Source organism: Cervus elaphus, chromosome 4, assembly GCF_910594005.1.
Source record: "Cervus elaphus chromosome 4, mCerEla1.1, whole genome shotgun sequence".
Classification (NCBI taxonomy): Eukaryota; Metazoa; Chordata; class Mammalia; order Artiodactyla; family Cervidae; genus Cervus; species Cervus elaphus.
Window position 1 is genome coordinate 49,539,082 of NC_057818.1, and position 25,736 is coordinate 49,564,817.

Genomic DNA, 25,736 nt, shown 5'->3' on the forward strand with positions numbered 1-25,736 from the left:
CCTTCCTGCTCTGATCACAACCTAGTTCTCCCATGAAGACACACCTTTCTGTGCAGCCCTTCTAAGCAGAGGCTCTGTCTCTTCCTCAGCCTTCATGCTCACTGGGCCTGTAGATGAGATAAGCTCCTTGTGGCTACTTCTAAACCATCCTCTGCCTCCTCTCTAAGACCCTCACTTTGAAATTTCTGCACAGAACCTGCTCCCATTCTTGTTACCAGCTTTATCGACTCCCAAGTCACTGCAGTTCACTTCATCTTTTTAGCTCTAGGCTCATGGCCACCCAAGCTGCTCCTCTCATAATTCTTGTTGACTTCCAAATTCAGGTAGATGATCCTTTGACCGTTCTGGCCTCTGGGTCTCTTGACTTCTCCTCTAGCCACCTCATCCTCCGCCCAACCCTTCCCTTCCACACCCAGACTTTGTGCAAGGGACACAATGGTGACTGTGGCAATCCTAAGGTCCCAGGCTGGTGGGGAAGAAAGGCCCACCCCCAGACAGTGACAACCCCAAAACTGCAGCCCCTGCAGAATCTCAGTTCCATGCATCTCACTGTCTGCCCATCACCTCCTGTCTCTCCAGTTCACTCCCTCTGAAACTGCTGCTCCGAGAACCCTTCAGCCCCATGAAGCTGACCTCCTTCTCCCTGCCCCTCACCTCACCTCCTCATGATCACACTACTCTCACCACCCAGCCCAATGCCCCATCCACTGTTATCTCCTCTCCTTTCCTCATGCCCTCAAACTTCTAACTTTATCTTTTGCACCCAATTGAGTCCATTCTCCATCTCCTTCACACCTGCACACTGGTAGCTGAATGTGGATGGAGAAAAACCCACACCCACTCTATTCATGACCCCAAGCAGTCCAGCCATCCCATCACATGCCCCTAATTAAATCATTCTCCCATTTCCTTTTTTTTTTCCTTAGTAGTATCAGTAATGTGCTCATTTTTAAATGCTTAAGGCATAATTTACATATCATAAAATCCACCTCTTTGGGGACTTTCCTGGTGGTCCAGTGGTTAAGAATCCATCTTCCAATGTAGGGGATGCAGGTTCGATCTCTGGTCAGGAAATTAAGATCCCACAGGTCGAGGGGCAACAAAGCCCACCCACCACAACTAGAGAGAAGCCCGTGTACCACAACAATGAAAGACCTACGTGTGACAGCTAAGACTGGACATAGAAACAAACAAATAAATATATTTTTAAAAGATTAATCTGTTAAAAAAAACACCTATTTTATGTGTACAGGTCAACACATTATAGAACACATTTTAGTAAATTTATAGTTTATACACTCATCACCACAATTCAGTTTCAGAACATCTCAATCATCCCATTTCATATAGATAAAATTATACAATATGTAGAATTTGGTTCTGGTTTTTGTCACTTAGCATCACGTCCCAAATGGTTTCATGTTATCACTAGCTGGTTCCTTTTCATTGCTGAATTCACTGTACGGCTAGACCACACTTTGTTCGTCTGTCTTTCCAGATGTTTCCAGTATGGAGGTTATTATGAGTAATGCTGCTATGAAATATTCACTTACAAGTACTTGTATGGACAGATAATTGCTTTTCCTTTTTTTTTTTTTGAGAAGAGTTCCAGGAGTCAGATGGCTGAATCATGTGATCAGAGTATGTTTACCTACTGACACACTCTTTTCCAAGGCAGCTGGACCGATTTTCTCTTCTTTTTTTTTTTGGCTGGGGTGGGTCTTCGATGCTGTGCTTGGGCTCTCTCTAGGTGCGGTGATCAGGGGATACCCTTCATTGTGTTGTGCAGGCTTCTCACTGCAGTGGCTTCTCTTGTTGCAGAGCACGGGCTCTGGAGTGCAGGCTCAGTAGTTGTGGCGCAGGGGTTTCGGCGTTCCGTGGCACGAGGAATCTTCCCGGATCAGGGATCGAACCTGTGTGGCCTGCATCAGCAGGCGGACTCTTAACCACTGGTCCACCAGGAAGTCTTGCACCCCTTTTCTTGAAGGATCATTTTACACACTCTTCTCTCTCATCAGACCTCAAAACTTTTCTTTCTTGCTCTGCATTGATGACTTTGTTTCCCATTTGAATGAGAACATGCAAGCAATCACAAGAGAATTTTAGCATTCTCTGACCCATATTTACCAGTCAGTGACACCTGTTAACTTCCTTTGCTGTAAAAGAAATCTGTTTTTGTGTTCATACACTTCGCTGCTGACACCAGATATATTTCCACAACAAGCAAGTCTCCAGTTCTCTGCAGACTCCAACTGCTGTCCTACAATTTAATTTCTTTCAGACACAAACTACACGGAGTTGCGGCAGAGCCCACAGGTTAAGGACAGAGAGAAACAGAGGAAATCCACTTTAAGTGAGGTGGTTGTGGAAGGGCTCTGTAAGGTAGTAACAGGTAAGTGAACATCTGAAGGATGAGATGCATCTAGTCAGTGATAAGTGGAGGGAACAGTTTTTTCACAAAGGAATGAAGTCTGAAAGATAAGGTTCCCAAATCATAATGACAGTGATAGCAGATGAGTTCGAAGAGGTTGGCAGAGGACTTCCCTGGTGGCCCAGTGGCTAAGACTTCATGCTCCCAATGCAGGGGGTTCAGGTTCAACTCCCTGGTAAGGGAACTAGATCCCACATGCCACAACTAAAGATCCTGCATGCCACAACTAAGACCTGGTGCAGCCAAATAAATGTTGTTCAGTCACAAAGTTGTGTTTGACTCTTTGTGACCCCATGGACTGCAGCATGCCAGGCTTCCCTGTCCTCCACTATCTCCTGGGGTTTGCTCAAACTCATGTCCATTGAGTCAATGATGCCATCCAACCATCATGTCTTCTGTTGCCCTCAATCTTTCCCAGCATCAGGGTCTTGTCTTCAGAGTCAGCTCTTCGCATCAGGTAGCCAAAGTATTGGAGCTTCAACTTCAGCATCAGTCCTTCCAATGAATATTCAGGGTTGATTTCCTTTAGGATTGACTGGTTTGATCTCCTTGCTTTTCAATGGACTCTCAAGAGTCTTCTCCACTACCACAGTTCAAATGTATCAATTCTTTGGTGCTCAGCCTTCTCTGTGGTCCAACTCTCTTTATTTATAAATAAATAAATACATTTTAAAAATAAGAGGTTGGCAGGGGCCTTTTAGGTGAAGGAATTTGATTTTATTACAAGATCAATTTACAGCCAGTGGTACTCTTCATAGGTGAGGAAGAGTCCTCTAGTGGCTGTGAGCATGAATTACAGGCGGGGAGGAGCAGATGGTAGGCATGATGACGGCAGCTGAACCGGGTGGTGACGGGTGGGCATGATAAGAAAGGCAGGCAGATTTCAGGTATGTTTTGATACAATCCAAAAAGATGTTTTGATGAACAGAGTGGAGGGCAAAGATGAAGGAAGAATCAAGAATAATTCCCCATGTTCTGACTGAGGTTTGGCAGTGCTAGTCACTGAGGCGGGGGAGACCAGTATAGGCAGGGTAGGAGACAGAGTCAGTTTTTGATGCGCAGGTTGGACGAACACCTTAAGTCCTCACTCCAACTCTCTGAGGCAGGGACTATCCTTAGCTCTACTTTAAGTATGATGCTTTTGGCCGAAAGTTTGTGTCCTTGCAAGATTCATGTGTCGGAAGCTAATCTCCAATGTGATGGTATTTGGAGATGGAGACTTTGGGGGAGTGATACTCCCCCATAAGGGCACTCTCATAAGGGTAGAGGCCTCATGAATGAGATTACTGCCTTTATAAAAGAGGCCCAGAGAACTCCCTTGCCCTTCCACCAAGTGAGGACACATGAGAAGATGGTCATCTATGAACCAGAAAGCAGGCTCTCACCAGACACCAAATCTGCTGACGCCTTGATCTTGGACTTCCCAGGCTCTAGTGAAAGTGAAAGTGTTAGTTGCTCAGTCGTGTCTGACTCTTCGCCACCCCATGGACCTTAGGTTTTCAGGCTCCTCTGTCCATGGAATTCGGGCACTACTGGAGTGGGTTGCCTTTCCCTTCTCCAGGAGATCTTCCCCACCCAGGGATCAAACCCAGGTCTCCCACATTGCAGGTACATTATCATCTGAGCCACCAGGAATCCCAGGCTCTAGTACTGTGAGAAATTTAAATTTTTGTTGTTTATAAACCACCCATTTTATGATATTTTGTTATAGCAACCTGAGTGGACTAAAACATATGAAGAAACTGAGTGGCAGAGAAATTACCATGCCCGGATTATAAATGATAAAGTTAGAAGCTGTTGATATTTTCATTTTCTACTTCTTCCCTCCGTCCAATTGTTCATTTTCTCATCCATCCATTCTTCTAATCATCCAACTGCCCATTTTCCCACTTCCCCACCCACATCTTTCCCAATCTATCTATCTGTCTCCATCCATCGGTCCCCTCACCTGCCAGTAAATATTCATCATATGCCAGGTTCCCCAGACACTGACACCTGATGTGCAGGAAGGAGGGGCTTCCCAGGTGGCTCAGTGGTAAAGAACCCACCTGCTAATGCAGGAGATGTAATAGACTCAGGTTTGATCCCTGAGTCGGGAAGATCCCCTGGAGGAGGGAATGGCAACCCATCCCAGTATTCTTGCCTGGAGAATCCCATGGGTAGAAGAGCCTGGTGGGCTACAGTCCACCAGGTCTGTAGGGCCGCAAAGAGTAGGACATGACTGAAGCTACTTAGCAAACACACATGATAAGAAGACATAAGACAGACACATTGGTGTGCAACTTTATTTAAGATATTTATTTAATGCTTTTCTGGTTGGCCTCAAGTGGCTCAGCCTTAAAGGGGTAGAGCGGAGAGGGGACACATACAATGACAGAGTGCGTCCTTCCACCTCCAGAGGCTTCAGGTCCTGCAGTCTTCCTTTCCGGTGGATGACTGATCAGTCCTGACTGTAAGACACAGACACTTAGCACTTTTTGTAGATGGAGCACCCACCCCGACTTCCCCCTTCCCATGAGGATGCAGGTGCCCCTGCTCCAAGAAGCCTAGCCTCCGAGCTGTATCCCTTACCATGGCAAGAAGTCCTGTGCTTTCCAATTCTCCAATGTTGTCTCCTTCTGGGAGTTAGGCCAATCATTGGTCCAGTCTGCGTCAAAGTTTCCACAGGCCCCACACAGCTTCCCAGCATGGTCATCGCTGACCACCACAGCCAGCTGCCCATCGCTGCCAAGCTGCACCTGGACCCCCGCCTTCTGCTGGACTAGCACAGAGCCGTCAGGGTTCTGACTCACGGACACAGATGTTAACACCTCAGCTGGGAGGTCCACTTGGAGACCATTCACCTGGTGGTTTTGGCAGGGGAAAAGGTGGGTGAAACACACAGGTGAGGCTGGAACCACAGAGAAGCCTGGGTGTTACTACAAAGGAGACCCCGAGGAAGACCACGAGTCCTAGGAGCAAAAGCAGAAAGGCAGAGGCTGAAAGAGATGAAGGCCTAGATGGAGGCACCAAATGGAGAGATGGACACCTAAGACAATTAGAGATGGGGATGAGTGGGTAAGAGCACAGAGAGTGGATGGATGAAGAGACGGATCGATGCATAAGCAGGTGTGCACACAACATTCCAAAGGCACCTGGGGTTGGGGGGAGGCACTTGCACCAGAGGGATAAACAATGAGTCAAACCCCAGCATCATCCTGTCTAATTCTAGTTTTCAAAACAAAAAGAACCCTTGAGCATGTCCTGTTAAGTTACTGGTTCCCTAACAAGGCAACTTCATCCCTTATTTTCGCCCCGCTGATGTCTGAAGACAAGTCATGACCTAGCCAGTGTAATAATCATGTGAGAAAATGACCGTTTGTCCATCACAAGCTGTGGACTCAGTAACCCTGGTAACCTGGTGAGTTTTTTCTTTTAAATAACTGTTGTCTGTTTTCTCTAACGAGTTAACCCTTGTAAAGTTAGACTCCCTGGAAAGCCTTCTATCAAAGAAAAGTTCTTTTCTTCAAAATGCTTTTGTATGTGACGCTTCCTCTGCCAGATGACTGGAGAGTCAGGTAGATAAGAAAGATAGGTAGACAGATCTGAAGAGGTGGATGGATGGACGGATGGGTGAATCAATGGAAAAAAGGAATGGAGGGGGGATGAAGGGAGGAAAAAAGGAAGGAGAGGTGGAAGAAGGAGAGAAGGAGGAGGGATAGATGCAGTGAAGGACAGCTGGAGAAGCGGGAGGGAAGTCTCAGCACGCTGCAAGCTTCGACGGTATAAGAAGTGGAACTGAGTTATCTGTGCTCCCCAGCACATAGCCTGGTGCAGAGGGAACGGGGTTTGGCCTGGTGCAGAGAGAATGGGGGTGAATGTAGTCACAAAACCAGACTCTTGCTGGGGCCAGGCCCTGATCTGGGTACTGGTGACAAAGTGAAGACCAAGGGGAACAGGATCCCTGCCCACCTGAGGATTATATGCCAGTGAGGGAGCATGTCAACCAACACGAAGAAATAATGGATAACTTCAGGGAGTGACTAGCACTGGAAGGGGATAAAACAGAGTAACCGCACAGAGGCTGGACTGAAGAGGGAGAGCTTCCGTAGGGTGCTGGGAAAGGCCTCTGTAGAAGTGGTGAGGGCGGAACTGAGATCTGAAGGATGAGAAGGAGCAGAGGCTTAGGAAATCTGGAAGGAGAGCACTGCGGCAGGGGGAACAGCAAGTGCAGAGGCCTGGCGGTGGGAACAAGAGTGGTCCACTGTGTGAACAGCATAAAGGCCAGCTCGGCCTGTTATCAGCACAGCCCGTGAGCTCAGGAAGGAGTTGGAGGAAATGAGGTTGTTGAGGCCAGCGGGAGTCTGATCACATAGTCTTGCAGGCCATGGAAGGGAGGTGGCTTGAGTTTGAAATGTTGTTCTGAGAAGTCGCTGCAGAGTTTTAAGCAGTTTTAACCAGCAGAACCGATCTGATTCACATTTATAGAGCATCTGTCTGCTGTGTAGAGGATTGTTTCTAGACAGATGAGCAAAGGAAGGTCGTGAGTAGAGGTCTGCAGTAATCTCACTCCTGGGCATATATCCAGAGAAAAAACATTGATCAAAAAGACACATGTACCCCCATGTTCATTCACTGATGCACTATTGACAATAGCCAGGACATGGAAGCAACCTAAATTCCATCAATAGACGAATGGATAAAGAAGATGTGGTACATATACACAATGGAATATTATTCAGCCATAAAAAGGAATGAAATTGGGTCATTTGTAGAGACATGGATGGACCCAGAGTCTGTCACACAGAGAGAAGTAAGTCAGAAAAAGAAATATATTAATGCATAGATTTGGAATCTAGAAAAATGGTACAAACGAACCTGTTTGCAGGGCAGGAATAGAGACGCAGACACAGGGAATGCACATGAGGACACAGTGGAGGGGTAGTGGGATGAACTGGGAGGTCAGGGTTGACTGTGTATGCACTGCCATGTGTAAAACGGATAGCTATCGGGAGCCTGCTGTATAGTGTGGGAGCTCAGCTAGGTTCTCTGTGACGACCTAGATGGGTGGGAGGGAGGTCAGGGGATACATGTATATACATGCCTGATTCACTTCATTGTACAACAGAAACTAACACAACATTATAAAGCAACTACACCCCAATAAAAAAATTAAGAACATATTCAACATAATAAAAGAGTAGGGGCCTGTCCACCTGAATTATGGATCCAGCAGAGAGTCAGAGAAAGAGTGACTGGTCTAGACTATGCTAAAGAGAGAACACAAGCTTCCCTGCTAAAAGCAGGGCTGAGTCTTGGACCATCTCCCTGCACTGTAGGAGGGCTGCAGACCACCCCCTGGGGGAGGAGTGTGTGGAGCATGGGCTATACCCCGCTACTGGACCTAGAAGACACCAGTGCGTGGCTCTGCAATCCAAGAACAGGCCATGGAAACAGGACTCGGGAGCTTTAGAGCAGCCTGACGTCTGTGTTTGGTCACGAGGCTCTATGACACAGGCCACAGCGGAGCAGACTATGAGTCGGCATCAGCCCTCAATTCGGCCAAAGAGACTCTCTCTAGAAATTTGGAATCAGGGTGGTGAGAACTGTGGAGTTTGGCAAATGCAAGGCAGTGATAAGTCAATGGAAGTTGAGGGACAGAAGGGAGGACCCATCTGGGCTGGAATGGACTCAGGAGACAAACAGTGACAGGCCTGAGGGGACCCTGAGAGCAAGCTGAAAGACAGCTGAGGGTAGAGGCAAGTGGCCTGGAATTGACGGAGTTCCAAGAAAGGTCCTGCTGAGCTAGCACTGCACCTGGGGCCCATCTTGGTTCCCTGGGTCCACACCATCACCACCAGCACTCCATGGCCATCAAAGTGGTTCAGGGCATGGGCAGTGCTGGTGGGTTCAAAGCTTGGATCTCTCAGGTACTCTCTGAGTGACTTAAGTAAATGACTTCACCTTTTTGGGCCCTGGTTTCCCCTCTGTGTAAACGGAGATAATGATAATCCCTGTTCCATGAGTCTGTTGGAGGGAGTCACAGAGAATGAAGCTGACTGGTGATCAGCAAGTCTTAAACACAGAGGTACAAATCCAGGGCACCTAGATCCAGCCACTCACGCGGCTGTGTCCCTGTATTTTCTAGTTACGTGGGCCGATAAATTCAGTTTTGCTCAAGGCACTCTGAAATTGGTTTTCTCTCACTTGCAACCATAGAGTCTTGATTAACACTAACATCTACATGGCTAAGTTACTTGACTGTGCTTTTGCTCCTCAAGAACTCACCCAGAAGAGAGGGACTAAGTTTGAAGTATTGACACAAATACAAACCCAGAGAAACAAACTGCAGAGATCTGTGAAGAAAACAGACATTAGGACAGATAGGCCACAAGGAACGAAGGCACACTGCAACAGGAAGAATAAAGCCCAGGGGAGACACAGCCCCTGTGTCCCGGCTTACCCATACGCCCTTGTTTTGGGTCACAGTCACCAGCCCGTCCTGGAAGAAGATATGAACCCGGGCCACGGCTTCCACTTTGCCCTTGCAGGGCTGGACATCGGCAACCACACGGTACCAAGGGACGGTCTCCTGTGATCCCGGGCAGCGGAAAGAGATCTCGTAGACACCAGAGGAGCTGACGGCGCCATGGGCCCCATCGAAGGTGGTGAGGTTGGCACCCACAGAGAGGGAACAGCGGCCATGGGGGACCCAGCAGTCCCGGGCCCCAGCCTGGACCTCGCACACACGGCCCGCTGGGCAGCTGGCTGCCTGGCACGTCAGGCCGGTGCTCGAGGAACAAGAACAGCGCTGGCTGCAGTCCGAGGTGAGCAGGGAGGAGTTCACCTGTGCACAGAAAGGGGTGGGTCACAAGGAGCGGTGGACCGCAAACACACCACCACCTTCCACCCTCTGGATCCATCCAGGGTGACGCTGCAGTAACTTCCTCTAAGACATGGAGGACTTCCCTGGTGGCCCAGTGGATGAGTCTGCCAACCAATGCAGGGGACACAGGTTTGATCCCCGGTCCAGCAAGATCCCACATGCCGAGGGGCAACTAAGCCCCTGGGCCGAAACTACTGAGCCTGTACTCTAGAACGAGAAGCTGCCGCAGTGAGAAGCTCGGGTACTACAATGAAGAGGAGTCCCTGCTCACTGCAACCGGAGAAAGCTCACGTGCAGCGATGAAGACTCAACCCCAGCACAGCCAAAAAAAAAACAAATAAATTTTTTAAAAAAGAAAAAAATGTTTTCTTAAAAAGAAAGAAATGTAGTCTATTTCCCCTTTCCCATTAATCTGAGCTGGACTTAAGACTATGCCTTGGTTATTGCAATGCAGCAGAAGCAACCCTGTGCCAGGTTCAAGCCTGAATCTCAAGAGACCTTACAGCTTTACTATTCTTTCTCGGAACCCTATCCAGCCACCACAGGCTAGCCCACCCAAGGAGAAGAGATCTCATGGAAGAGGGACGGCTAGCCCTCAGCTAACCCACTGGGGGACTATAGAAGTATGAGTGAGCCCAGGGGATGGCAGAAGAACTGCCCTGCTGAGCCCAGGCCAAATAGCAGAGTTGCAGAACTGTGAACAAAACAGGTTTTTTTTTTTTTTTTTGCTTAGCATCTTCTTTCCAAGAAGTCCTGCACTTCTAGACCTTCCAGCCTACCGTTCTGCTATTAATAAAACTAGGATGAGGGACTTCCCTGGTGGTCCAGTGGTTAAGACTCTGCCTTGCAATGCATGGGACACAAGTTCAATCCCTGGTCAGGGAACCAAGATCCCACAGACTGTGGGGCAACTGAGTCTGCATGCTGGAACTACAGAACCTGTGTGCCACAACTAGAGAGAAGCCTGCATGCTGCAGCAAAAAATAAAAATAAAAAGGGATGAATGGGGAAGGACTGTGGTAATCTATCTTTCCTTTATTTGACAAACATGCTTCTGAAGAAGCAGGACAGCCTCGTGGTTCAGAGGTGAGTTCAGGCTGCTGGGGTATGAACCCCAGACTCCTTCCTTGCTAATGGGTAGCCTTAGGCTGGCTTCTCTTTGTCATCTGTAAAATGGGGCATATAACAATAGTCCGTGTCTCATAGAATTGCTGTGACTATCGAATGACTTAACATCTATAACCAACTTAGTGCATAGTTGAGCTCCAAAAGCATCAATCATGGGCTTCACTGGGGGTTCAGTGGTAAAGAATCCATCTCTGCCAATACAGGAAACACAAACCCATGTCGAACCCCATCCCAGGTCCAGAAAGATCCCACATGCCTTGGAGCAACTAAGCCTGTGTACCACAACTACTGAGCCTGTGCTCTAAAGCCCGGGAGCCACAACTGCTGAGCCCACGTGTCACAGCTGCTGAAGCCCGTGTGCTCTAGAGCCTGTGCTCTGCAAGAAGAGAGGCCACCACAATGAGAAACCCATGCACCGCAACTAGAGAGTGGCCCCAACGCGCCACAACTAGAGAAAAGCCCGAGCAGCAACAAAGACCCAGCACTGCCAAAAATAAACTAATTTTTTAAAAAATCCGTCACAAAAATAAATCAACTCTTAACTTTCAGTTCCCATTATTAAATGACCATAGCTGTGCTACCTGCTGCTGCTGCTGCTAAGTCACTTCAGTCGTGTCCGACTCTGTGCGACCCCATAGACGGCAGCCCGCCAGGCTCCTCTCTCCCTGGGATTCTCCAGGCAAGAGTACTGCAGTGGGTTGCCGTTTCCCTCTCCAGGGTGCTACCTACTACACTGCTGTAAATTACTGTTATTTTTCCTGGGTGTGATGAATGTGGAGGGTGAGGCCCAGTGCTCAGCGAGTGCCCGTCAATCACCCCTGACTCCTCAGACCCCTAGGGTGCAAGGAAGACGGTTAACCTCATTTTACAGATAGAAAAAATGAGGCTCACAGAGAGGACTGCAGTAGGCCCAGTAACACCCTCTCTACAAAGATATCAGGTCCTAATGCCTAGAGCTACTAAATGTCACCTTATATGGAAAGTGTTTGCAGATGTGATTAAGGATCTTGAGATGGAGAGATTAATCCTGGTGGGCTTTAAACACAATCAAGTATATTCTTAGAAGAGGAGGCAGAGGGAGATTTTAGGGCACACAGCAAAGAGGGGGCACATGTGGCATGGAAGCAGAAATTGGAGTGATGTGGCCATAAGCCAAGAGCTTCCCAGGTGGCTCAGTGGTAAAGAATCCACCTGCCAGTGCAGAAGATGGGTTTGGTCCCTGGATCAGGAAGATCCCCTGAAGGAGGAAGTGGCAACCCACTCCAGTATTCTTGCCTGGAGAATCCCATGGACACAGGAGCCTGGCAGGCCACAGTCAATGGGGTTGCAAAGAGTCGGACCCAACTCAGGGACTAAAATAGTGAAAGTGTTAGTCATTCTGTCCTGTCTGACTCTTTGAGACCCCATGGACAGTAGCCTGCCAGGCTCCTCTGTCCCTGGGATTTCCCAGGCAAGAATACTGGAGTGGGTTGCCATTTCCTTCTCCAGGGGATCTTCCCGACTCAGGGACAAACCTGCATCTCCTGCATTGCAGGAGGATTCTTTACCATCTGATCCACTAGGGCAACCAGAAACAACCGAAGACAAGGCCATAAGCCAAGGAATGCCTGCGGCCACCAAAAGCCAGGAGAAACAAGGTACAGATTTCCCCCTAGAGCTGACACCTTGGCCCACCTATTCTGATTTCTGACTTCTGGCCTCTATAACTAAACAAGAGAATAAATTTCTCTTGTGTTAAGGCACCAAGCTGTGGTCATTTGTCACAGCCACCACAGGAAACTAATACTGGGACTTCACCAGCGTTGAGTCACACGGCAGGGAATGTGGCAGCCTCCCTGTCCCCATCCTCGAGGGGGTCGGCACAGAAACCCTGAGTCTCCACAGACTTAGAGGATGAACTTACGTTCCCTAGGGGGAGGGTGAGGGGAAGGGATAGTTAGGGCGTTCGGGGCAGACATGTATACACTGCTATGTTTAAAATGGATAACCGGCAAGGACTGATTTTTTGGAACTCTGCTCAATGTGATGTGGCAGCTGGATGGGAGGGGAGTTTGGGGGAGAATGGATACATGTATATGTATGACTGAATCCCTTTGCTGCCCACCTGAAACCATCACAATATTGTCAATTGGCCATACCCCAATACAAAATAAAAAGTTTTTAAAAAAAAAAGAAAATAAAATCTGAATCCCCCTCAAGCTCCTCCATCCTCCTTGCCCACCTCAAGCTCCTTGTTGCTGTTTAGTCGCTTTAGTCGTGTCTGACTCTTTGCGACCCTATGGACTGCAGCCCACCAGGCTCCTCTGTCCATGGAATTTTCCAGGCAAGAATACTGGAGTGGGTTGCCATTTCCTTTTCCAGGGGATCCTCCTGACCCAAGGATCAAACCCGCATTTCCTGCATTGGCAGGCGGGTTCTTTACCGCTGAACCTCAAGCTCCTCCACCCTCCCTGCCCACTTCGAACTCCTCCTCACCGGCAAGTATCGGCCATCGTGGGTGCAGCCGCAGTCTTGGACAGGAATGCAGACACCCTGGGACAGCAGGAAGCGGTCGTCACACTGACAGCCCTCAAAGCAGCGGGTGGTGCAGCCCGTGAGGCCAGAAAGAGCCGCGCAGGAGCCCTGGCAGGAGCGCGTGCAGACGGAGTAGTGGCTGTTGGCTGGGCACTGCAGCGCTGCAGAGAGAGGAGTGGGGTGGGGTCACGGCTGCCCGCTGAGTAACGAACGGGGCCCACTGCACACCCGGCTCTGAGCTGCCGGCGCTGGGGACAGAGCTCCAGACCCTGCCCTCTGGGGCTCATGTCAGTGGGACAGACTGTGGTGGCCCAGTGTGATCAGGGGAAATACAGACAGAAGGTCAGGGCCAGGATGGGAGCTGTGAGGACCCAGGAGAAGCACCCAGAGTGAGGGCCTGGGCTCTGGCTAAGCAACTGGTGGATGGTGTGGCTGCCTTGAGATGAGGATCAAGATTGAAAAATAAGAAGATTAAGTTTGGGGTGAAATGCTAATGTCACATGGGAACACAGGAGGTGTGTGGATGGCCCCCTAAGGACACCTAGTGGAAAGTGTTCAGGAGGTCACTGGACCCGTGAGGCTAGCAGTCAGGAGAGAGGTCAGAGAGGGAGACAGACAGTGTCCACTGCCTGCATGTAGGTCCTGCCCTGAGAAGAATGAAGGAGACACAGCTCTGCCCTGGGGTCATGAGTGGCCACTGCTGTGTCCAGGAGAGTCCAAGGAGACACAGCCTTGTCCTGGGGGTGTGAAGGAAACAGATAAGCCCTGACTAGAGGCTAGCTAAGAGGTATAGTGTTGGGCTAGGGGCAGCTGCCTTGTCCTGAAGGATCTAAGGGGTGATGGTCCCATCCTGGCCGGGGCGGGGCAGGGGCCTGGGTGAGACTCAAGTTTTACTATGTGAGCCCCTGACCTGCCTGACCCACACTCCCAGGTCACCACAGAAGATGTCCAGGAAGGGCCCTGAGAACGGTAAGAGAAGGTTTCAGGAGAGGGGGCCCCTGAAAGGAGTCTGAGAAGGGCCAGTCAGCTGGGCAGGAGCGAAGCCAGAGCAGGGTGTGCTAAGGGAGGAACTGGGGCCTTGCCCCTGAGATACAGACACAACAGGGGGTACCAAGCCCGAGCTGGAGTCCTCCCAGGGGTCCCCAGACACTCACGGCAGAAGCTGTCTGTCCTCCAGGGCTTCACGGCCACGCCGGCAGCCTGGCAGCCTGCTGTGTAAGCTGCCAGGCTGCGGCAGAGGTAGGTGATGTTGCCCTTCTGGGCACAGAGGTCATACACGCATTGGCGGAAGTACTCAGAGGGGCTCAGCACGGCGTGGCAGGCTGAGAAGGGGCCTTTGGCGTCCGGGAGCCGCCCGCAGGCCTCGAGGCTCTCGTATGGTGCCGTCTGCTCTGCTGAGCACACGGGGCAGCCTTGGGGTCCGCAGCCCTCGCTGCAGCCCTGGGAGGAGCCAGGAGCCCGCCATGCAGCTCCAAAGGCATCCACGCTGGAGGTCGTGTCACCGCTGGGCAGGACAAAGTCGTCATTCCAGTTGCCATTGAAGTTGCCACAGAGGCCGCAGAGCCGGTTACGGAAGGTCGAAGGGATGGAAATGAGGATGTGGGCGTCGCCATCAAAGAGAAGCCGCAGGTCCTTGGTTGTCTGCAGAACCATGTTCCGGCCCTCGGCCGTCACCCGCACGTGGCCCACAGCCACGGGCAGGGCTACGGCCTCACCATCCACAGTGACCTGGATGGAAGGGTCAAGGACTCAGAGAAGCACAGGTTAGCCTGTCTCCTCGGACTCCCAGGCCACAGACTCTCTCTCTCTCTCAGTTCCACTGGGGTGAGGCCATGTCCCCCAGAGACTTCCCAGGGCAGGGTATGTTCCCGTCAGAGACCCCAGGCTGACAGTGTCTCCTCAATCCCCAAGGCTGGGGCCGTGTCTCCTTCAGGCCCCCAGGACAGATCTATGTCCTCAGAGTCCCCTTGCACTGGGTTCATCTCTCTCTCAAAATCTCTAGGTTAGGCCCTCTCCTCCTCAGACCCTCCCCCCGCCAAGAGTAAGGCGGGGTCCACTTACCTGTGGGCCCCGAGCCAGGCTCACAACCTGGCCGGCCACAGTAACCACCACACGTTGGGGATCTCCAGCCGCATTCTTCTCAAGCACGATGGTAAAGTCCTCGTCCCCAGGCTGTGGGTGGCAGACCTGGGCCAAGATATAGGAGCAGGAGCCATGCAGGTCATAGACGCGTCCATCCAGGGTAATGTAGTGGGTGCCCCCGTTGGCCAGGCAGCGGCCACAGCCGGTGGGGTGACAGGCCTGGACACCATCCTGTACCCGGCACTCCTCGTAGGGCCTGCAGGTCTGGCCCTCCTGGCAGCTGACTTGACCGCCGGGTCCACACTGGCAGCGCCGCCCACACTCGGGGCCCGGGTAGAAGGTCTCGCCCAGCGGGTAGTAGCGGCCCTCGTGGAGGCAGCCGCACTGGCCCACAGGCACGCAGGCGTCTCCGCTGAGCACGAAGCCGGCGTCGCAGACGCAGCCCTCACGGCAGGTGGACGCGCAGCCCTCGGGCGCTGAGAGGCTGGGGCAGCTCACGGGGCAGGAATCGCCGCAGAGCTGGTAGTGGCTGTGGTCAGGGCACTGGGCGGCTGCGGGACAAGAGGGGAAGGAGGCAGGGCTGAGGGAGGGCGACGCCAGGAAGGCACCGAGCGGGAGACGCTGCCGGGGTGAACCTGTGTGTTTTGCCTGGGATATCTCATGAGTGAATCTGTCCAGGGATCGGAGTGGGGTGTCTGACCCAGCACAGCCAACGGGGGATTCAGTGTGGGGATCTGGGAAGCAGGTCTTTCCAGCCAGGCTGTGTGTCAACCAGCTCAAGTATTTCTAAAGATCAAGTCAGTCTGACTGGGTGAGTCCAACTTCGTACATCTGACCAAGATATGCAGGGTTAGAACTGACCGTGAGTATCTCAGGGTGTGACTCTTGCTGGGGTACAGGGCCAGAGGCATCTTAGGGTATGAATCCATCTGAGTATGCCTGCCTGTGGATGCCTGGTCTGGAAGCCTCTCGCAGTCTCTCTGACAGGGTCTGTCAGTGTGTGACTCTGACCACACGTATATCATTGGGTGAAGCTGACAGGATAAATGTGATCAAGAGATCTGCCCGAGGGGGAACTGCCCAGGATTCTCTGACCATGAACCTGTATGTATCTTCCTGGGGCTATGTCAGGGTCCTGATTCCACCAGAAAGGTATATCTGCCTACGTGTGTCTCTGTGTAAATGTGACCAAGTGTCTCTAACCAGAGGAGGCCCTGTCTGAGGTTATGAGACGAAATCTATCTGACCCTGTGCATTACTCTGTTTAAAAAAAAAACCAAAAACAGTCTAGAGGCATTTGGTGCTTCCCTGGTGGCTCAGTGTAAACAATCTGCCTGCCAATGCAGGAGACCTGGGTTCCACCCCTGGGTTGGGAACATCCCTTGGAGAAGGACATGACAAACCCCTCCACTACTGCCTGGAGAATTCCATGGACAGAGGAGCCTGAAGAGCTATAATCCATGGGGTTGCAAAGAGTCAGACACAACTGAGCAACTAAACAACAACAACAACAACAGAGGCATCTGACCAGGTGTAACTCTCTAGGTCTCTCTGACCAGAGGTAACTGAGAGAATCTACTGGGGTGATCAGTCACCCCAGTCTATCTGAGTGCATGAATCCTAACAGTGTACTGGACTGGACACGGACATCTCTTTGCTGACAAAGGTCCATCTAGTTAACGCTATGGTTTTTCCAGTAGTCATGTACAAATGTGAGAGTTGGATCATAAAGAAGGCTGAGCACCAAAGAATTGATGCTTTCGAATTGTGGTACAGGAGAAGACTCTTGAGAGTCCCTTGGACAGCAAAGAGATCAAGCCAGTCAACCCTAAAGGAAATCAACCCTGAATATCCATTTGAAGGACTGATGTTGAAGCAGAAGCTCCAAAACTTTGGCCACCTGATGTGAAGAGCCAACTCACTGGAAAAGACCCTGATGCTTGGAAAGATCGAAGGCAGGAGGAGAAGGGGACGACAGAAGACAAAATGGTTGAATGGCATCAGTGACTCAACAGACATGAGTTTGAGCAAATTCTGAGAGGTAGTGAAGAACAGGGAAGCCTGGTGCATTGTAGTCCACGGGGTCACAAAGAATCAGACACAACTTAGGGACTGAACAACTGGACCCAGGGTTTCTAACCACGTGTATGAGTCTCTCCCACTGCAGTATGTCACTGGGAATATTCCAGTGTGTGAATGCCAAGGTATTTCTTTCATAGGCTAAGGGAAGGCGGGCTGGTGCCTATTCCCCACAGAGAAGGCGCTTGTCTCAGGGCCCAGGGAAGAGGGTAGGAGGAGAGACTCCACTGTGTCCCATGCAGGGATCAGTACTCACGACAGAAGTCCGGCCGCCTCCACTCGCCGAGCTGAGCCCCAGCGGCCTGGCAGGCTGCCACATAGGCGGCCACGGCCGGGCAGAGGCCTCCTGGATGGCCCTGAGCCTGGCAGGCGTCCAGCAAGCAGGCCTGGAAGTACTGCTCGGGCGGAATGAGGCTGTGGCAGGAAGCCAGCGGGCCTTCGGCGGCCGAAATCACGCCGCAGGCGTCTGGGCCGCCGAAGGGCTCCTGCTGCTCGGGCGTGCAGGGTTCGGGACACGGCCCGGGCACGCACTCTCCGCAGCCCGCGGCGCCGCCCACTTGCCAGCGGTCGGGCTTCCCCTCTACAGTGTCCAGGTCGTCGTTGGGGTTCTTGTTGTAGTTCCCGCACAGCCCACAGAGGGCGCCCGCGTACGCCGCCGGCACGCGCAGGCGCACGTTGCTGTCTCCGTCGAAAGCCAGCGAGATCCCGGAGGCTGTGGTCACCACCACGTCTGCGCCGCTCAAGTAGGCGTGCACGCGGGAGTCCAGCTGGAAGGGCAGGGCCACCAGCTTGCCGTCCACCTGCAGGGGCGGTGCGGGAGTGGGGGTTACTGAACGTCGGAGGCACAGGTTCGAATCTTGACTCCACTATCTACTGGGGGCGGGGGCGGGGGCGGAGACACCTTGTGCGCGGCACCTCCCCCTCCTTGTAATAGTTATTAGTTGTAGCAATAATAACGACTTCCACGGTGGCTCAGTGGTAAGGAATCCACCTGCATGCAGGAGAACTGGGTTCGATCCCTGAGTGGGGAAAATACCCTAGAGAAGGAAATGGCAACCCACTCCAGTATTCTTGCCTGGAGAATCCCATGGACAGAGGAGCCTGGTGGGCTACCGTTGGTGGAGTCGCAAAGAGATGGACATGACTGAACTAATTTTTTTTTTTTGTATTGGCTCTTCACACTACCCTCTGAAGCAGATACTTTTCTTAGACCCATTTCACAGAGGAGTAAACTAAGGCTCAGAGTTGGGGAAGCCACTGCTCCAAGCCCCCTACTGTGAATCCCTCCATCTGCCCCGTTAGCCTGTGAAAGGCAGTCAGGGAATTGGCAGACCCCTAACTATCCCAGGCAGCCCCAGGGCTGGCACATGCTGGTCCACAGACCGCTCACCTGCAGCTGCCGGGGCCAGCCGGCACTCAGGGTGAAGCTGTGGCCGTAGATGTGCAGGGTGACAGTGCGGGTGTAACTGACGGCCTGGCTGCCCCGGTGCTCGTTGGCTACCGTGACTGTGAAGTTCTCAGCCCCCTTGGGTGGGTCATGGCAGGGCGCACTCAGCAGGTACTCGCAGGCGCCTTGGAAGTCGAATCGGTGCCCATCCAGGGTGATGTAATGGGGGTCACCCCAGGCCTGACACTCGGCTGTGCTGACAGGTTGGCAGCCCTGCTGGCCTGAGGGCAGGAGGGCACACTCTTCACCTTGCCCACAGCTGGCAGGCTTGCAGACCAGTGAGCCACCTCCGGGCCCGCATTGGCACCACTGGGAGCAGGTGGCATCAGCCCAGAACTCGCTGCCGGCCTCGTGGTAGGTGCCGTTGGCCCAGCAGCCACAGCCGCCTTCCAGGGGGACGCAGCGGTCGGCACTCAACACGAAGCCTGAGTCGCACTGGCAGCCCTCCACGCAGGGGCCCTCACATACGGCAGGGGTGGTGTTAGGCGTGGGAGATGGGCAGCTGGCTGGGCAGGGTGGGCCACAGAGCTCGTAGTGGCTGTTCTCTGGGCAGGGGAGCTCTGTAGGTGGAGGAAGAGAAAGAGAGAGAGAATGGTGTCAGGAGGTGGGGTCTGAGGATAGGGTAGGACAAGCCAGACAGAGACCGAGAGGGACAGAATAAGAGACAACGGAAGACCCGCGGATGAGAAGAGGAGAAATAGACAACCAAAGGCTGACACAAGAGACAAGGGCCAAGAGACCGAGAGACAAAAACAAACAGCGAGACAAAGAGAAACAAACAAACAGACCCAAAAGGACTGGAATGAAATCAAACCAGCTCCAAAGAGGCGGGACCCTTGCCCCCAGTGCTCACCACAGCCGGCCTCCGTCCTCCAATCCTTAATGACGATCCCAGCGGCTTGGCAGGCAGCAGCATAGCCAGCCAGAGCCTGGCAAAGTATGTCCTTGGCCCCACCGCCCAGGCAGACATCCAGAACGCAGCCCTTGAAGAAGCTATCAGGGGCCACGTGCTCATGGCAGGCGGCAAAGGGGCCTCCGGAGCCAGGGACCAGGGGGCCGCAGAAGCCGGGGCCCCCGTACTCCTCCAGTCGGTCCTCAGCGCAGGTCGGGCAGGACCCCTGACATTCATCCCAGCACAGTGGGTCCCAGCCTGGAACCCGCCAGCTGCCGCCCCAGATGGGTATGGAGGGGGCCAAGGTGCCGTTGGGGAAGGCTTGGTCGTTGCTCAGGTTGCGGTCCATGTTCCCGCAGAGCCCACACACGGCGCCGTGGTAGCTGCTGGGCAGTGTCACCTCCACGCGCCAGTTCCAATCATAGGTGACCTGCAGCCCGAAGTCAGTGGCCAGCACCGCTTTGGATGCACCATGGGTCACTGAAAGCCGCCCGTTGGCCTCGGAGACAGGCAACGCCCTCAGCACACCATTCACCTGGGAGGAGAGGGGGGAGGGAGGCAAACCAGTTCACTGGAGATGCGGAGGCCCAGATCTGGCCCCCTGTCTCCCTCGCTCGTCCTGCCAAGGCCTTCCTTATGACTGCCTTTCATAGAGTCATTTGACAAACACTATGGACATCTGCTCTAGTCCAGGCCCTGGAGAAGGAAAGCCCACCCTGTGGCTTTTTCTGGGTTTCTCTTTTGCTCTCCATCTCTCCCTTCTTCCCTCTCTGTCTTTCTCTTTCTACATATGGACCTATTGCGCTCTCTCTGGTCTCTCTCTCTGAGTTTCCCTCACTCTGTCTCTCTTTCTCTTTCCCTGGGTCCTCTTCCCTCTCTGTTTCTCTCTCACTAGTGCGTTCTCTCTCTCTGCATCTGTGTGTGTGTTACTTTCTTTCTCTGCGTCCATCTCTCTGGTCTTTTTCTGGGTCTTACTCACCTAGTCCCCCCCTCTCTCCTTATTTCCTGTGCATCCCTGTGTGTCTGGCCATCTCTTCCACTCACTCACCATTGTTTATTGAGTGCCTACTCTGTTCCATAAATCATTCTCTGCCTGTGAGCTGCCATTAATCTGCATCTCCACTATTCTGGACAGAAAGGGCAGCCCATCTCGCTCTCTCTGGATCTCCTTGAATTTCTCTCCATGTCCGAGGCTCGGGGCCTCTCATCTGTTCCCTCGCAAACAATCAAGGGTGCTTACCTGGGTCAGACCCTCAGCTGAGCACTTTACATGCATCACCTCACTGTGGGGCAGTGCCTGCTATGATCCCCACTTCACAGATGAGGAAACTGAGGCCCACCAAGTCAAGTCATTTGCCCAGTATCACACATCTTATAAGGACAGGGTGGATTCAAACCCAGATGTCTAAAAAGGCAAATTCTGAAGTCCTGCATTAAAGCCGTTAATGAAGGGCTAGACTCATTTAATTCCCAATAGTGGGGTGATGTAATTATCATTGCTCTTGCTATTTTGTTTCAGGACCAAGTGAAGAGAGAGAGCCCTGAGCTCCCCACCTATGACTGGCAGGACCCTTCCCACCCTACCTGGGGACTCGGGACCAGCCTTACCCGGACTTTGCCGATCTCGCCTTTGTGGATGGCGATGTTGGTGTTGAGGGTGGTCACGGTGACCAGCCTCACGTAGGACACAGAGGGGTTGCCCCGGTTCTCGTTCTTGGTGGTGACAGTGAAGGGTGTCAGGCCCTGGGCATTGTTCCCTGAGCAGTTGGTTGATGCCAGCACATAGTCACAGGTGCCCTGGAAGTCAAAGTTCCAGCCGTCGAAGGAGTGGTAGTGTGGGTCGCCCCACAGCCAGCACGTGGCCTGGTAGTTGGGCACGCACACGCCCTGGCCATTCTTATCCTGGCACGTCTCCTGTGGCCGACACGTCACATCGTGGCATGGGTCTGGGGGCAGAGGAGAGAGGACCTTGAGGGGCTGCCAGGCAGAAAGCCAGTTTCTTCCCAGAATCAGCCGGGACACCAGCTCTGAGGGCTCCTGGGGTGCGGGGTCAGGGGAAGACCAGGTTCCAGGGTCCTTCCATTTGAGAGGCTGGCCCCCAGTCTGCCATTTCTGAGATCAGACCCTGGGTGCCCCTACTCCCGTGTCTGAAGCTGTGTCTGAGACCCTGTCAAAGGTCCCCCTTCTGAGACTCAGGCCCCAAGGTCCTTGCAGCCAACACACAGGTTCCAGTCGCTACCTCTGTGACCCAGGCTCTGGGGTCCCCTTGCTTGAGATCTCAGCTCCAGAGGATTGAAGTCTGAGACCACAGGGGTGCCTGTGTCTGTGATGTCAGCCCTGCAGGCATCCTAAGGACACCCACAGCCAAGGGTCCTCTGTGTCCTGGGTTCCTGGCGCCCAGGTTCCCTCACACCTGGGCTCCCAGCCTCCTGGAGGCCACCGCATCTGAGCCCAGGTCTTGCGGGTCTCTGCGCCCAAGACCAAGGTACTGCATGAACTTTCTGGTGGGAAACTAACCTCAGAGGTCCCACCATTTGAGAGCCTGTCCCCAGGGTCCCTTTTTCTAAGTCTCATAGCCTGGCAAGCCCTCTGTTCCAGACTCCATCTCCCTGGGATTGCTGTGCCTGAGAGCCTGGTCTTGGGAGATCTCATTCCTCAGGCCCTGCCTCCGAGGGTCTCTTTGTCTAGGACTCCCTTCCTAGGGCCACTGAATTAGTGAGCCCAGTTTTTGGAATCCCTATGCCCAAGTTGTTACTGTTGTTTAGTCGCTAAGTTGTATCCAACTCTTTTGCTACCCCATGGACTGTAGCCCACCAGGCTCGCCAGTCCACGGGATTTCCCAGGCGAGAATACTCGAGTGGGTTGCCATTTCCTTCCCCTAGGGGATCTTCTCAACCCAGGGATAGAACCCACGTCTCTTGCATTGACTGATGAGTTCTTTAACACTGAGCCACCAGGGAAGCCTCTAGGCCCAAGACCCCAGCCTTAAAACCTCTCTCCCCATGTGCCAGTTTTCAGTTGACTGCTTCTTAGCTCCAAGTCCTCCAGTGGAGTTGGGCTTCGTCAGTAGAGGGAGCTAGAGGGTCACCGCAGGAGGAAGGGGCGGCTTCTGCTTCTAGCAGGCTTTGCCCTCTGGGCTCCTGGTGGCAAGTGGCACCAGCAGCTTGTGGGGCGCCTGCTCAGTGAGGTCCACTGGCCCCTGCTGGTCTCCCTGTGCACCCCAGCAGGCGGCTTCCCAGTGAGTTCGCCAGCACCCCAGTTAGGGATTTCCCGCCTGCCAGCTCCAGCCTGCACAAACTGTCTGCCACCCTCCAATAAGATCTGCCTGTCAGCCTTGACATGGGGGCTGTCGTCCCAATTCCTCCCTTCCTTATGTGCTCTGCTGTGACCTTTGGGGTGGGGGCTGCGCCCTACAGCTACTCTTCCTGTGTTCATTAGCGTTCTTTAGTAGTCAATCTCTAATACAAGCAAAGAATTCTGTTAAACTTTCCCTATTTAAGCTCCTGTGCTGCTTCCCAGGTGGCGCTAGTGGTAAAGAATCCGCCTGCCAATGCAGGAGACTTGCACTGGGGCAATGCAACCCACTCCAGTATTATTGCTGGAAAATCCCATGGAGAGAGGAGACTGGTGGGATACAGTCCATAGGGTCGCACAGAGTTGGACATGATTGAAGCGACATAGCATGTGTGGTTTCTGTCTCCCTTTTGGATTCAGACCAAGATAACAGGGTCCCTGGGAGTTCCTGTTATCCAGCCCACGAGCCCCGATATCTCAGTCAGTCCTGGAGGTATATCCATTTATCCTCAGGAATAAGGGAATTTTCTCTGCCCTTCACCCAAGAAATCAGTCCTGGGGGGTGGCTTTGTGTCTCAGACTTAATCCTGAGAGGTGTCACTGTGTGAGGGTGTATCTCTATAAATCCTGAACCTCCACTTGAGGCAGGCGCTGTATTCAAGACCCTGGCCTTCGGGAGATCTCTGCCTGAGACCTCAGGACTCTGCTTTCTCTCTTTAAGATATTTTTGATGTGGACCATTTTTTAAAAGTCTTTATTTGTTACACTATTGCTTCTGTTTTACTTTCTGTGTTTTTGGTCCAGAGGTGTGTGGGATCTTAGCTCCCCAACCAGGGATCGAGCGCACACCCCCTGCCCTGGAAGGCGAAGTCTTAACCACTGGACCACTAGGGAGCATCAGGACTCTGCTTTCTGTCCCTGTGGGTCCCGGTCTCCCCTGCCCCTTGAGGGTGGTGACTGAAACCGTGAGCCTAATTCCGCATACCAGTGACCAGCAAACTATGCACTGCCAGCTGCCTGTTTCTGCAAATAAAATTTCATTGGAGTCACACCCCTTCACTTACCTGGTCTACAGCTGATTGCATTCTGCAAAGCGAGAGTTGAGTAATAGGGACAAAGACCATATGGCCTGCAAGTTTAAATATTTACCCTCTGGCCCTTTAGAGAAGAAGTTTTCTGGTCTCTGCCTTATGCAGAGGGCCTCTGCCATCTGTCTGGGGAAACCTATTCCTGAGGGTTCCCACTGCCTGCTTTCTACCATAAGAGTCCCTGCCTCCCCGCCTGGAGGGCCGCTGCCCCAGCCCCGGGAATCCTAGCCTACGGGTGCCCAGGTCTGAGACTCCCGTTGTTGGTCCTCTGTGCCTGCCACCATGAAGACCCAGGTGACACCACCCTCAGCTCCGGAGTCCCTGTCCTCTGTCCCCCTCGCTGCACCCGCCCCGGCCCCAACCCAGCACCTTTGGTGACGCAGCTCAGGACGCCTCCCGAGGGCTGGCACACCTGCCCGGCACTGCAGCTGTGGCTCTGGCACACCAGGCCTTTTCCAGGCTGGCACACGCACTGCTGCTGGCAGTTCTCAGTGAGCACCACCTTCTCGGGCTGTGGGGACAGAAGACAAGGCTGTCAGGGCCGGGCTGACTCTGGCAACTGCAGTGTTCTAGGCAGAGGCGGTCCAGAGGATGTAAAAGGGACATCTTCCGGCAGGGTGGCCCTTTATCTGTGAAACTAAAGCACAGCATGGCCTTGGGGTCCAATTCATTCATTCATTCGCTTTCATTCATTTACTCATTCATTTATTCTGAAATATCCACTAACTGTCTTCCGTATGAGAGAAACGGTGTAACGTGGGAATTAAGAACATAGGATCTGGAGCTGATTGCCTGGGTCTGAAGCTGGTTTCTGCTCTTTCCAAGTTACATCACTCTGCACAAATTGAGCCTCATTATGCCTGAGTTTCCTCACCTGTAAGTTGCAGGTAGTAATAGCACCAACTTATTAAAGTATGTTGTTGTTTAGTCGCTAAGTCTTAATCTGATTCTTTTGCAACCCCATGGACTGTAGCCTGCCAGGCTCCTCTGTCCATAGAACTTTCCCCAGGCAAGAATACTGGAGTGGGTTGCCATTTCCTCCTCCAGGGGATCTTCCCAACCCAGGAATCAAACACACATCTCCTGCATTGGCAAGCAGGTTCTTTACCATTGAGCCATCAGGGAAGCCCTGTTAAAGCATAACTGAGTTAATAATACATATAAAGTACAGATGAAATGAAAAGGGATTTCCTTTAAATATCCAGACTGGAGAGGAAACAGGGGTAGAGATGAAACAAGACTGGGAAAATGTTGATTATTTTTGAAGCTGAGTGACGGGTACATGGAGATTTATTATACTGGTCCCTTGACGTTTGGCAGTGTGAAAATTTTTATAGTAAAAGGTTTATATATAACATTATAATATATATATTATATATGAATAAATAAAATGCATGTATACTGTGGGCTTCCCAGGTGGTGCTAGTGGTAAAGAACCTGCATGCCAATGTAGGAGATGTAAAAGATGCAAGTTCTGCCCCTGGGTCGGGAAGATCCCCTGGACAAGGAAATGGCAACCCACTCATGTATTCTTGCCTAGAGAATCCCATGGACAAAGAAGCCTGGTCGGCTACAGTCCATAGGATCGCAAAGAGTTGGACACAAATGAAGTGACTTAACACACACACATGTGTGTATTGTTTACACAGCACTTAAAGTAGTAACTGGCACACAGCAAGCACCATCTACCTGTTTGCTGTAGTACTATTGTTATTCATATGAGGAGGAAAACACATAGGATTCTTGCCCTGACAGAGCTCTCAGACCTTTAAGAGAGACAGACTTTACATAACACTTGTTCAAAGGAAAAGCAGTAACTCTGAGCACGGGAGAGGGACACAGAGGGAGTCAGCCTCTGATATAACAAAATCGAAATCTACACCTGGGATACAAAGCCAAAACTTGACCTGAAGAAC

At 52.3% G+C, this 25,736-nt stretch overlaps 1 protein-coding gene across 2 annotated transcripts in view; it reads right to left on the reverse strand.

Annotated features, from left to right (window-relative positions):
• Positions 1-4,708: 4,708 nt before the first annotated feature.
• The window catches only part of LOC122692011 (Fc fragment of IgG binding protein), a 41,911-nt gene continuing 20,883 nt past the window's right edge, over positions 4,709-25,736 (reverse strand). For both annotated transcript variants that reach the window (XM_043899156.1, XM_043899155.1), the window contains exons 10-20: positions 24,190-24,331; positions 21,047-21,384; positions 19,400-19,973; positions 18,490-19,106; positions 17,356-17,899; positions 15,000-15,571; positions 14,093-14,666; positions 12,900-13,099; positions 8,874-9,257; positions 5,003-5,274; positions 4,709-4,881 (exon numbers count right to left, since the gene is read on the reverse strand). In XM_043899156.1, coding sequence (XP_043755091.1) covers positions 4,872-4,881; positions 5,003-5,274; positions 8,874-9,257; positions 12,900-13,099; positions 14,093-14,666; positions 15,000-15,571; positions 17,356-17,899; positions 18,490-19,106; positions 19,400-19,973; positions 21,047-21,384; positions 24,190-24,331 — 4,227 coding nt within the window. In that variant the 3' untranslated portion in view covers positions 4,709-4,871. The remainder of the gene's footprint in view (positions 4,882-5,002; positions 5,275-8,873; positions 9,258-12,899; positions 13,100-14,092; positions 14,667-14,999; positions 15,572-17,355; positions 17,900-18,489; positions 19,107-19,399; positions 19,974-21,046; positions 21,385-24,189; positions 24,332-25,736) is intronic.